This window comes from Aspergillus caelatus, assembly GCF_009193585.1.
Source record: "Aspergillus caelatus strain CBS 763.97 unplaced genomic scaffold BDV27scaffold_479, whole genome shotgun sequence".
Taxonomy (NCBI): domain Eukaryota; kingdom Fungi; phylum Ascomycota; class Eurotiomycetes; order Eurotiales; family Aspergillaceae; genus Aspergillus; species Aspergillus caelatus.
In genome coordinates this window covers 1-12222 of record NW_022475742.1, presented here as the reverse complement: position 1 = coordinate 12222, position 12222 = coordinate 1, and the positions used below count along the sequence as shown (strand labels likewise).

At 47.7% G+C, this 12222-nt stretch overlaps 4 protein-coding genes across 4 annotated transcripts; 1 reads left to right on the top strand and 3 right to left on the bottom strand.

Annotated features, from left to right (window-relative positions):
* The first annotated feature begins 1832 nt into the window (after positions 1 to 1832).
* BDV27DRAFT_88481 (YggS family pyridoxal phosphate enzyme) lies at positions 1833 to 3028 on the top strand. The gene has a single exon (XM_032077867.1). The coding sequence runs from the start codon at positions 1947 to 1949 to the stop codon at positions 2796 to 2798; it is 852 nt and encodes a 283-aa protein (XP_031920424.1). The 5' UTR covers positions 1833 to 1946; the 3' UTR covers positions 2799 to 3028.
* On the bottom strand, positions 2962 to 6330 carry BDV27DRAFT_88476 (AP-2 complex subunit alpha). Its single transcript, XM_032077866.1, has 4 exons — positions 5728 to 6330; positions 5281 to 5615; positions 3296 to 5223; positions 2962 to 3232 (listed from the first exon to the last, which is right to left on the bottom strand). The coding sequence occupies exons 1-4, from the start codon at positions 6177 to 6179 to the stop codon at positions 3125 to 3127; spliced, it is 2823 nt and encodes a 940-aa protein (XP_031920423.1). The 5' UTR covers positions 6180 to 6330; the 3' UTR covers positions 2962 to 3124.
* Positions 6331 to 7145: 815 nt separating this feature from the next.
* Positions 7146 to 7981, bottom strand: BDV27DRAFT_139502 (putative copper resistance protein Crd2). The gene is made up of 3 exons (XM_032069469.1): positions 7642 to 7981; positions 7494 to 7589; positions 7146 to 7429 (listed from the first exon to the last, which is right to left on the bottom strand). Exons 1-3 carry the CDS (start codon positions 7799 to 7801, stop codon positions 7344 to 7346), a joined length of 342 nt encoding a protein of 113 aa, XP_031920422.1. The 5' UTR covers positions 7802 to 7981; the 3' UTR covers positions 7146 to 7343.
* Positions 7982 to 8795: 814 nt separating this feature from the next.
* Positions 8796 to 11516, bottom strand: BDV27DRAFT_88465 (homeobox domain-containing protein). The gene is made up of 5 exons (XM_032077865.1): positions 10403 to 11516; positions 10205 to 10342; positions 10016 to 10148; positions 9502 to 9961; positions 8796 to 9443 (listed from the first exon to the last, which is right to left on the bottom strand). The coding sequence occupies exons 1-5, from the start codon at positions 10981 to 10983 to the stop codon at positions 9064 to 9066; spliced, it is 1692 nt and encodes a 563-aa protein (XP_031920421.1). The 5' UTR covers positions 10984 to 11516; the 3' UTR covers positions 8796 to 9063.
* Between the last annotated feature and the right edge of the window lie 706 nt (positions 11517 to 12222).

Below are 12222 nucleotides of genomic sequence, written 5' to 3'. Positions count from 1 at the left end.
TTGTAGTTATGGGATTCCTGCCCAAGGATAACAACTGTTAGACAATTTGGAGGGCAGCTTGTTCTGAAGTTGGTGTTGTAAATTTGCTGGTGTTGAATCGACTCCGCGGGCTTCCGGTGAAATGCGTGATAAGAGATGTCAATTGAACAGTCCCGAGCTGTTTCGAGATAGTGTGGTATTTTTAAATTGATTTCCTCCCTTTATTAATACCCTTGAGAAATGGCCGTCAAGGGTATAATTGCTCAAATTCAGCAGTCGCGAGTGTAATGGCTTCGTTGCTGTTCCGTTGTTGGGTTCCAGTTTAGAACCTTCATGCGATAAACCCCGGATTACCGCAGCATATCTGGTATCAACCAGATAGATGATAGAATACAAACACTGCTTCCAGCGATAGGAAGGGAAGCAAGGGAACGAAATTAATTAAAGTGAGATAAACCACCAGGTGCAAGACTTGGAGTCGACGGAACGTGGGTGGGGAGGGGAAAAGACCCTAAAAGAGAACCAAATTGTAGGAAATAAGCAGCAGTACCTAAGTTGTAGTAGTAGCTCTTGGCCAAGCCAAAGGAACAGCGAAAGCACAAAACGATGATGGCAACACTTTTCTTGGGGGGAAGGAGATAATGCCAGATTAAGTCTTTGACGTCAGCATCGAAGCCGGTGGAGTCCGGCGTCAACAGAAAAGGATCAGTACAACGCTACGAACGGTGATTGAATCATTGATTTGGGTAATCTAGCGCCGAGTCTTCCTTTTTTCTTGCTATGTATAGGAATAGAAAAGGCACGCGCTTCTGTGCCGCCGAGAGATTTGCCGCCCAATCCTTCCTTCCTTCCTCTGGGGGCCGAATGGTCTGCTCCAATTACTTGTATACGTACTGTACATAGGATAGCCATGTGTCTGGGCGACTGGAGGCACTCTACCGATAGGCCATTGAAAGGAGTGTGAGAAACTTCTTCGCCGAAGCGGCAGACGGTGGACGATGGTTCGGCCAACTGCGCCCCGTTGTGCATCGCGACTCGGGTCTGTCTTGGCTGAAAGACTTTCGGGACCAAAAAAAGGTACTGCCCCAGTGAGGTCTTACTAAGTTGAGTGAAGGTCTAGGCTGCAACGATTGCACTATCTATCATCTTTTCCCTGGTTGGACTTGATTTTAATTCTCGTTTTATTTTTGGTCTTTCTTTTCATTCTTGTCTGACAGAGTTTCTTGCTAATGCAGGAACAAAAATCCGCGGAAAGGAACTAGGATTAAAACCAAAAAGAAAAAAGAAAAAAAAAAAAAATCCTATAATCAACTTGAATCTGATAGTGTCTGTAAGTGAAATTGGATGGAATGTCTGGTGGGTTCTACCATTCGGTCCGCTGTCACAGGGTCCAACATACTGGTCTGGCCCTTTTTCCTTGAATTTTCCTTTTTTTTTTTTTTTTTTTTTTTTCCTTCTTCTATTCCTTTTCTCTCAAAATTTTCAAAGGATGACGCACTATTTAAAGCTGAAGTCATTAAATTTCAAATAGCCCTACCATTCAAGTTATGAGTGGACCTGACTACTAGTAGGACTACCCGGACTAATCCATTAGTTTACCTCATAAATCTTCTGCAGAAATTGACGAAAACGGCGTACGGCTTCCCCAGATAGGCTACAGTTAGTACACTAAGCCTCGAATAAGTTAAGACCACTTGAGATCTTCTGGAACGGAATCTCTCGGAGCCGATCTCCCGTATCACGTGCCCACGCGCAGTCAGTCCCTTCCTAGTTGGGGCTAGTGCTTCTTCAGTGCTCCTCGGGAAACTCCATTTTAGATCTGATGAGATATACCTACGTATGTTGATTCGTATAGTTCGTTCAGATCGCTGTACACCATCCCCCTCCCCCCCCCGGAAACCGGCATTGTGAATCTCCGAATTGGTAGGACCATCATAGTTTAATCCGATTTTACAAAAGACCCTACAATGACCTCCCAACCACCACCGCCACAAGGACAACAGCAACAACCGACAGTCATGCCCGCCTCCCCCGCTCGAACCGCCACTCTTCTTTCCAACCTAGGGTCGGTGACGTCGCGCGTCACCGCAGCCGCGACTAAAGCCGCCACGGAATCAAGACCCATCCGGCTCATCGCCGTTTCTAAGCTCAAGCCCGCCGCCGACGTCCTCGCCCTTCATCAGCCGCCTGCCTCCCACCTGCACTTCGGCGAAAACTATCTGCAAGAGCTGCAGGAGAAGTCCAAGCTGCTCCCGCCTACCATCAAATGGCATTTCATCGGCGGTCTGCAGTCCAATAAGTGCGTGACGCTGGCACGGGACGTCCGGGGTCTCTGGGCCGTCGAGAGTGTCGATTCCGAAAAGAAGGCTTCCCTCCTGGATAAAGGATGGGGGGAGCGATCGGAAGAGCTGCGCGCGACTGACCAAGAGTCTCAGTTGCGGGTGTTCGTGCAGGTGAACACCTCCGGGGAGGAGAATAAGTCCGGGGTCGATCCTGTTTCCGGTGCGGTGTCGCTCTGTCGCTTTATCCGAGAGAAGTGTCCACGACTTAAGCTGCAGGGGGTAATGACGATTGGGGCTATTGCAAGGTCGAAGGCGACCACGCCTGAGACGGAGAATGAGGATTTTGTGTGCCTGCGGGAGACGCGCGATCGGATTGTGCGGGAGTTGGAGCTGGAGGGGGAGGATGCCCGGTTGGAGTTGAGTATGGGCATGAGTGAGGATTTCGAAGGCGCTATTGCCTTGGGAAGTGATGAGGTTCGGGTGGGAACAACCATCTTTGGGGAGAGACCGCCCAAAGACCAGGCGAAGGTGATCTAAATATGGGTGTAGGATCTAGGCTGTGTTATGAGTTACGAACTTGCATTCAAGAGGGGGGTCCCCGGTAATCCAGACATAAAAGCACACAACGAGTCCTTAAATGGAGCATCCCACCGGTGTATATAAAAGTTCTGTGCGACAGTACATTGCAGATGTTAAATATATACCTCTTTATATCAGTATTCAATAAATACAAGTCGCTACCTCGCGTTCCTGCCAAGGTGACGAATAATAGGAAAGAAAGACAGTGAGAAAGGATTTACATTATTAGATGCATTATAAACTTTACGTGTCAACCGGCAAAGTCCCGACCCCAGTACCGTATACTATGCATAACGATCGGACGTACTTCCCTGCGCCAATTTCTGCTCCATCTGCTTGGCCAGCGCTTGTGGCACGGCTTCTTGTGTGGCTCGGATGGTGATGCGATACATCTACGGAAAGCATGTCAGTTCAGATATCTAATATATGCCCTCGAATGCTGAGAGAAAGCTCACCATCTTCTCATAATTGGGCTCCAGTCGTAAAAGGCATCCTGTCTTCCCTGTACCAAGATGGTACACAGCACAGCCCACAATGTTCTTCGGGTTGGGGTCCACATTATCAACGATTCTCCAGCCAAGCCCTTCCACAGTCTGTCGCGTGAACGTCTCGTTAATATCCTTTGCTTTTGCTACTACCCCAAACGTGTTCTGTGCTTCAAGGGGTGGTCCACCAATCTGCCTCCACCGTTTAAAGAATTCTTCAGCCGACAAGGTCGACGGCTCCATGTACCGGTGCATAAGGACGGGAAGTTGTAACGTATAGGCCTGAAGGGCACCTGCAAGATAAGAGATGCGAATGGTAGGCGCATCAGTGAATGGCCCATGTGCCTCAAAGAAAAACGTTTGCTGGGTTTGACCGGCAGCCGGAACAGAAGGCTCGGGTAAGCTTTTGGTGTCTATCTTGAGGCTGGGCGCTGCACGGTTGTCTAAAGTCGTCGTTAATGATCCAATGGGGAAGGACGACTTGTTAGAGATGTAGATCTTCACCACGCCCATATGGCCACGGTACTCGGATCGCAGGCCAACTTGAATTTGAGCATCCTCAAACAGCACACCTTGTTCCTTGAAATATAAGCGGTTATACCCAATATCCCAGTCCGGCGTAAGATGGGCTGCGCTGGCCATATTCGGGGGAGGCGGAGCAGATGAAGCGCTGAGGTCCAGTCCTGCTAGGTCCCCTGTTGCGCTTGATATTGGTGACGTCGCCGTGCCGTTTGTTCCAGTGTTCGTGCCATTGACAATCGTAGTGAATGTACGCTTAAGCCCAGTATTTTGCGCCATAAGGACCTCCTTCTTATCTTGATTGGCATCCTTGCCACCAACAACCCAGGTCTTCTTATCGGTTGTGCCAGCCGTCTTCTGGTGAAGACGAGAGAGAAGAATTGATGCTCTCTCCGAGAAGGGTGGCATCTCGTCGCAAACTGTCCGCAGAAGATCATCGGTAGGAAGTGTCGCCAGCGACAGGTATTCAAAAGCTCGTTGTTGAAGTTCTGAATCGGGAGAGTGACTATACAGCCGGAATATATGAAGCAGCTGAGGCTTGATCTCGGGAAAGAGGTTGACGAATTTAATGAAAGATGAGAGAATCATTGCCCGGGTGTTGTCGGTGCTGGTAATCATTTTGGCTTGCAATGCCAGGAACTGTTCGATGGGGCTGGAGCCTTGGTTGTCCGCAATAAGATGTCCAAATTCGCCCAGAACGTAGCATCCAATCTTCACCAAGCTTTCGTGACAGTCGGTCTTTAAATAATTGAGAAGCGTGTGCGCCGCATAGGCTTGTAGCTCCTCGTTGTTCGTCACGATCTGGATCACTCGTTGCCACACCTCATCGTTGACATGGTCACCCGCCAGAGATAAGAGCTTCAAGGTCATGTCGATGTACCACTGGGCGTCAGTAGCATACTTTTCCGTAAGAATAGCAACCTTCAGTACCATTTCCTCCCTAATACCGTAATCGGCTGTCTGAAGGTACCGCAAAAGCTCATTCACAATTGGGCCGGCGTTTGTCGTGTCACACATGCTGTAAATAAGATCCAGACCCTTGCGGCGAACGCTGATATCCCTGTCTCTAAGTGATCCAAGGATGATGTTCTGGTGTTTCTTAATAGGATCAAGGGTCTCTGCCCTGGCTGCGAAGTGCGTCATAGCCTCGAGGCCAAGATACCGAACGTTCGTTTCCCGCGATTGGATATACTTGCCTAGACGTGACGAGACTTGCATCATGAGGCTGTGCTCAGTATCAAGGTGGATGAGAAGGTTGATGGCTTCGAAGAGCACAGCATTCTGCGCATTGTTCTGCTGGACGTTCTTCGGCGTATCCATAGCGATATTCATGATTTGCTGTAAAGACTCACGGATAATCTCGCGGACATGACTGTCCTCTGCGTTGCATTAGTCAGAATTAAAAAAAATGAGTCGTTGGGCAGAGCAGGTGATACCTGACGGTGGGTAATATTGCAGCAGCCGTAGCAGTTTGACCTGAATCCAAGGGCACGGCACGCGATAATAGAGGTAGTCCGGAGCAATGTCATTATCAACCACGATTCTCTTCAGTCGCTGAGCAGCCTTCACGTAGCTCCCCCTGTACTCTTCTGGTTTGTCCTGGACCAATGCCATGACCAAGGAGGTGACAGATAGGGTGACACCCATATCTGGGTCGTCCATCAAAGATATTATCCGCTCGGCCCACTCGATTTGCACGATACCGGGGTATTTGCGGTATAGACGGAGGAGTGTTAGAGCAGCCTTTTTCTTTACAAAGGCCTTGGACGTGCTGCAAGCTACGTGTCAGTGTATTTCAAGCCAGATGAGCGTATCAAGCCAAGACACAAAAATTGACACAGAAGCAGGGAGACGAGGAGAAAGTGAAGGGGAGCATAACTTACGGAGAAATCAGCAACCGGTGAACATCAGTTGACAGCGCTTCACCCATTTCCCTACCACCGACGTTGGCAACGGCATGGAGCGCCAAACAATTATTCAATTCATTATGATCCAACAAATCCTTCCGAATACTGTTAACAACAAGATGCAACAGCTCATGCTGCTCATGGAAAAACAAAGTCACGGCCAAGTACCCGATCTGCTTCTCCGAGTACTTGGTGGAAGAGATCAAGTTGACGGCTTCCAGATGACCAAAGTCAACATCGTACCCTTGGATGTAGACATAGAGTAATTTGCAGACATATTTCTTTTTCTGATATCCATTGAGACTTCCGCCTTTGAACTTTTGTCGGATATTGGCCAATTCCTTATTCACCCGTTTCTCTTCCAACTCGCGCGCTCTAGCATTTCGCAAGTCAGCAATAAATTGGACCAAGCCTCGCATAGACGACATGTTGACTGATCCAGCATAGATATTACAGGCAGAATCGCCAGGACTGTGCTAATAATGAGACACCAATTCGTCTCTGGCGGGAGAAAGGCCCGTTTTGTTGTCCTTCCTCGTTATTTCGTATGTGGAAAAAGCAAAGACACCACGTCGGTGAATTCAGTTAGTGGGGCAGCGTCATAAAAGCATATCCTAGCTGCCTCGATTAAAACCCTGACTTATGTATGTTCCAGCGCTCCGTCAAATTCCCCTAAGGTGCATGGAGCATGGTGCAAAACTCGGCGCAGTATGTCTCGGGTGCGGAGGGATCTAGAGGGGATCAGATAACGCGACAAGGGGCAAGACGGGAGTCCAAGTTGGCGCGGGGCTATCGGTGGCCGTAGCAGCGAAGCAATAAAGTAAACTGAGAATAGCGTCGAGGAAATTTAAGTCGAATGAAGGAATTTGTACACCCGGTAAAAGGCCCAGCATTCAGCTGTTAAGTCCACCAACAGCTGTATCTCTTTTAAGGAGCGAAGCAACCACCTCTCCGGGTTGAGCCACTTCCGCGGTCGATCCGGCGGATATTGTTCGGGAAAACGTTGATGCGTTGTGGCGGTGTCTCCGTATATGTAAACACACATGTAGAATGTATGGACTTCTCGAAAAGTCTGCAAAAAATAAAGCCTGTGGAAAATGGAACCGTAACGGAAGCAATGTAGCAGTAGAAACAAGTCTTTTTATTTTATTTTTCTTTTTTTCTTTTCCTTCTCAGGAGATGGCAAGGAAGCTGGTGAAAACGCATTGTATGTGGGGAACTGACCTGCATCCTGCTGCTCTGGCGGGTGTGGTAAACTTTTGGTTGGAGATTGGCATGATTATGAACGTTTATATTCTCTAGCGCTCGTCTTCATAAGCTTGGAAGCATAGGTGAATTTCTATTCAATGTGTAGAGCTACCCGCCGGCCAGAGGCCGTCCTCACTTGCCGTAGATTGGAGCAAACATTCATATTTTATTATTCTAACGAGTAAACTTGGCAGGACCATATCCACTGCTGATGCAAATCGTTCATAGCAATACAATCAATAAGTCGTGATGTAGTCTCGAGCACCAACCCAACACCCTATAAGAACTCCAGGAACAAATTTGATGACAAAATAGCAACTGAGAAAGAAATATGAAAAGAACACTCATGACCGGAAGCGGGACGTGAAATCAGTTTCAATGCTCTCGACAGCTGCGTCAACAGCTTCAGCCTTCTCACAAGTGCAGGAACCTAAGAAACAAAATTGACATCAGTAAAATAGCTACAGGTAGCCGGTTTCTACAAGATAACTCACAAGAGGGTCTTTTGCCGCATGCGCAAGCCTCACCCGATACGGGATGGTTCTCACTTGGTGCGCGTTCACAGGTACATTGTCCAGCTGGGCGGGCCCCTTGAAGATGTTAGAGAGTATACGTTGCCAGATAGGGTGAGGGAAAACATACTACATGAGCACCGAGCCCCAGAGATAGTGTTCTCAGTAGATGCCTTGTTGCAGGTGCAATGAAGAGCGCTCTCCTTGCCGCAGGAGCATTTGGCTTGAGCTGCGCAAACGCAGGATCCGTCTCCGGAGGTTTTGCAACAGGTGGAGGTAGGATGAACCATTGTAAATTCTCGTCGGTCTGCTAGTAGAGTATAGATTTATGACGTAAAAGCCGAGCCGGATGCTCAATCAAAATGAACAAGTCAAGCTCGAAGACTCAGAGTACTGAAAAGAACAATTGACGGTTTCGATGGTCAAGCCAAATAAATCTCAACGAATATATCAGTTTCTGCTGATAGAAGAAATGAAAGTAATTGGAATAATCGTAGAGAAATTGGATATTTTCAGAGCTTTATACTTCCCAACCCCGAATCATGGTGCAAAAGCAATTAGCAATTACTGAGCGCTGATTGGTGGACTAGTTGGGATCCCGTGATAACGTCACCAATCATGCAACGCCTGTTGTCGGTCATCGGTCATCGTTGGCGCAGGATTACTTTCATTCGACGCTGATTTGACAGTCTTCTTCAGACAATGCTTCGAAGTAACCTATTCATTGTGTAACCTGCAATATTTCGATGCCTACTGGTTCGGCACAGACATACTAGTACCAAGTTGAGTCATTGTTGGGTTGGATGCCTAGTAATAGACCCAAGTCTGCCTCACATCTATATCGAGTACGGCTTGAAACCTTGTGCAAATGGCAGTTCTCCCTACTTCATAGCTTCACCTCAATCAACACCCAAGTGTCGCTTTCTATGTTGCATGCTTAATCCCTCCAGCTCTACGCGGGTTCTTGCAAAACTTCAAATTGGCCCGTGTAGAATTCAAGAATCATGTACGGAGTAGGTAGTACTATATACTATAAACCCTACGTCAAAGGTGATCAGTGGGTGCATTCCCCAGAACAAAAAGAATCTCTAACAATTCCCCCTTCTCGTATCTGGAAGAGATTTTTTTGGGATTAAAGGGGGAAAGTGCGGAAAGGAACTGAGGTGAAAAAAAAAAGAGAAACAAAGAGCGAAGGTTGAAGATAACCTTACGAGAAAAAAAAAGAAGAAAAAAGAAAAAGGTAGAATAAACGCCAATGTAACATCTCGTAGCAGAACTGCTAGCGAGTCCTATGCAAACAGAAATTTTCCCCCTCCTTATAAACACAACATCAATAAAAGGCCTAGACGATGATTAAGTGAATATATACTGGAATGAAGACTCAAACGCCAAGTAGCACACAATATTAGCGACAGATAAAAAATAAAAAAGAATAAAAAACATTAACCGCCCAGGAAGATGATATAAACCAGGGGTGAGGGACTGATTAAAAGTAAGTCAAGACCAGCAGGAGTAGAGTAGGGAGTAAAACTGCCGTCAATAGGCTCTGGCGTTAGAGATAGTTGGAGTACTCGAATGGTTGGTTGCTAAATTTGGTTCTCAAGGGGTCCAAGACTTGCGGCGGATTATTGATTCGGTCTTCAGTGGAGCCGCCAACAGATCCATGTGACGCACTACCTGTGTCGGAGGGAAACGATGCAGGAAGGCTCATACTGGATGCATTGGCTTGGGTGTATGGCATAGCAGTGCTCATGCTATATGGATGGTGACTGTATGAATAGTGTCGATAGTCTGACGCTTCTGAAACCGGTATCGACTGCAGTGCAGGCATGTGTCTTCCGTGCGGTTGCATATGGGAGTTCAAGTCGAGCCCGCCAAATGCTTTCGAGGTAGGCATCGTGAGCGAATGTTGGTAGTTATGTAATTGCTGACCTATTGACAAGAAGTCAGTTTAAAGCATAGCTGCAAAGGTTACAAAGGTAACCCATACTATGACCGTCCATACCATATGCAATCGGTTGATCCGTTTGTCCGGTTGGTGAGACGGAACCTTCCAACTGCCGATGGCCATCGTATCCAACAACCATACTATTACTTGGCCGGTTGATCCCGTAATCCACTGGTCGCCGACCGTATGGCATACCAGGGTGGCTGACCGGCTCTCCTGGTCGAGAATATCGGCCGGGAAAGTGCAGGCTTGGGTTGAAGGACGGCTCGGAAAAACTGCTGGATCTTGAGAATGGGAAGGCACTACGGTTGTGCCTCTGTAGATCGGGTACAGGTGTTGGCGCAGCCCGACTTGCTAATGTGCCATTTGGCATATAGCCCTCCAAATTCCGATCAGCAGCAGTAGAGGGGAAGCCACTCCCTGTTGTTGTCGAGGCTGAGCTTAGTGGGGAGATCACATAGTCGTCGTCATTGAGCCGTTGTAGTCCGTCCGTCAGGAGCATCTTTGAAGCATTAGCGCCCGAAATAGATGTCATATGGTTCAGGGGAGACGGAACCGGTGTTTCTGACGCAGTCTTGTTGTCGAAAGGAGTCCTTAGCACTTGAGTAGTATCAAAATCTTCCGGCAGTGCCCTAGATTTCAACATCCGCTCCCGATCATTGCTAGTAAGCCGCTTGAGCTTAGCTCGTCTATAATTATGGTATTAGTATGTTATTGTGGTGGTGATGGAGAGCCGCAAGTGTACCTGTTCTGAAACCAAACCTGAACTTGCCGCGGTGTCAACCCAGGTATCTCTCTAGACAATCGTTCTCGGTGCGCAGCGTCGGGGTGTGCTTGACGAGTGAACTCACTCATCAAGAAGCGGGTTTGATTATGTGTGAGTCTTCCAGTTTCATCAGCCGGGTTCCATTAATTTTGAACTATATCACGCCTGATTACTCACCGGAATCTTTTCATCTTCTTCTTCTCTGTCTTGGGGTCCAATGCTGTTCTCGGCGACCCTGTTCCATCGTCCGAAGAAGCTCCTGCTTCCACATTGTCCTTCTCGTGATCGTGTTGTTCCTCTTGATCTCCTGTTCTTGCTTCTGGTGTCAACTCTCTTGGGCCTTGAGGGCTAGACCCCCCTCGAGGAATAGAGAGAAGTGGTTCACTATGGTTCAGTCTTTCGAGTTTCATTCGGGACAACGAAACGTCACCATCAGCCTGCACATTCCGATTCCCCGAGGCTTCCGAGGGCATTTCTACCCCGGAATATCGAACCGAATTTGACGGACCCACGGGCGCTCCGGCGGCGAAGGCATTTTCAGCCTTAATCACGGCAGACTGCATGTCGGCAGGAGTCTTTGCTGAGTCGCTTTCTTTCTCCAACGATCTGGGTAACTCAGGGGAGACTGCCTTTGTCCTTGATGTAGCCTGTTCAACGTTCCAAGAAGGTGTGGACCAAGAATTCGTAATCGCAGTCAAATGAGAACTAGACGGGGGTGGCAAAGAGGACAACCAGATACAAGGTCCACTGACTGACATGGTATTGGAGAGATAAAACTTCCTTACTCCATATAATAGCGAAGCGACTCAGTCGAACAAAGAACAGCAACCCAAATCCGATGTATCTAATCACTGATATTGAGATAGCCGGGGTTAGGTAGATGGGACGGCTTAATGATACTTCCCGTCAACACTAGAATCTCCTGAGCCCTAAATTTCGAACAAAGAGCGCCAATAAACGGAAGACAGGACGTGGCGTAAGGTTCTCCGAAAATATCTTCCGGTTGTTAAAGAACAACGTTAACCCCTGGATGCCACTTCAAGACAATGATGGAGATGCACAGTCTGAGCTTGAACTGGGACTGCTGCAAGAAATGGGATCGATCCGTCTGTTGGGTACTAGGGCTTGCTTAGATATAAGAAGGGCAATATAGAAAAGATCCCACGATGTTCGGCCAAGTGGGTGAAGGACAAGGACAAACAAGGTAGTGGAAATAAGACGAGGGAAGAAGTCCTGGACGGCGGCCCTGATCACGTTCAGTAGCGGTCCACCGGATCTTCCACGTTGGCCACCTTGAAGCAGTGCTAAGAATGCAACAACGGGCTCGAAGGAACTGTCACCAATTGATGCGGGACCGGCGGAGACAGGGGACGAATAACTGTCTCTTTTTGATACAGGGAGTTAACCCAAACGTTAGACAAGATGCTAACGCGTAGACTGAACTTTAGAAAATGGAAGATAAGAAGAATGACAATAATGATAATAAAGAAGAAGAATAAGAAAGATAAAAGTGAAAAGAGAAAAAGGAAAAAAGAGAATAAGAGGCCAGCTGTTTAGAGGGCAAACGATTAAGAGACTTGAACGGGCCACAGATTGATAATTCGGCACACGGAGATCTCACACCAGGCTACGATTGTTAACTTATTCCCCGGTAGTAATTAAGGGTGGTAGCCAACGATCACAAGGAATAGAAGAACAGACGCAATAGTAGAAATGGTGGGTGGAAAGAAGGTTGGGTAGTGACTGGGGATCTCCCTCGACGGGTTCAAGTCTAACGTAGTATCGTATGCGCTAGAACTAATAGTTGTAGCAACGCTGATGGTGGTCACCTAATCCTCTGACCGGTAAAGTCTCCCAAAGATGACAACACCAACAGAAACGTCAAGCTAGTAGTTTTCAAAGAGTTGTCCCCAGTGTATATCAAATAATCAAGACCTTCAAGGGAAAGTAACGAGTGTATTGAGCGAGGGACAGGGAACAGAAAAATAAAATAAATA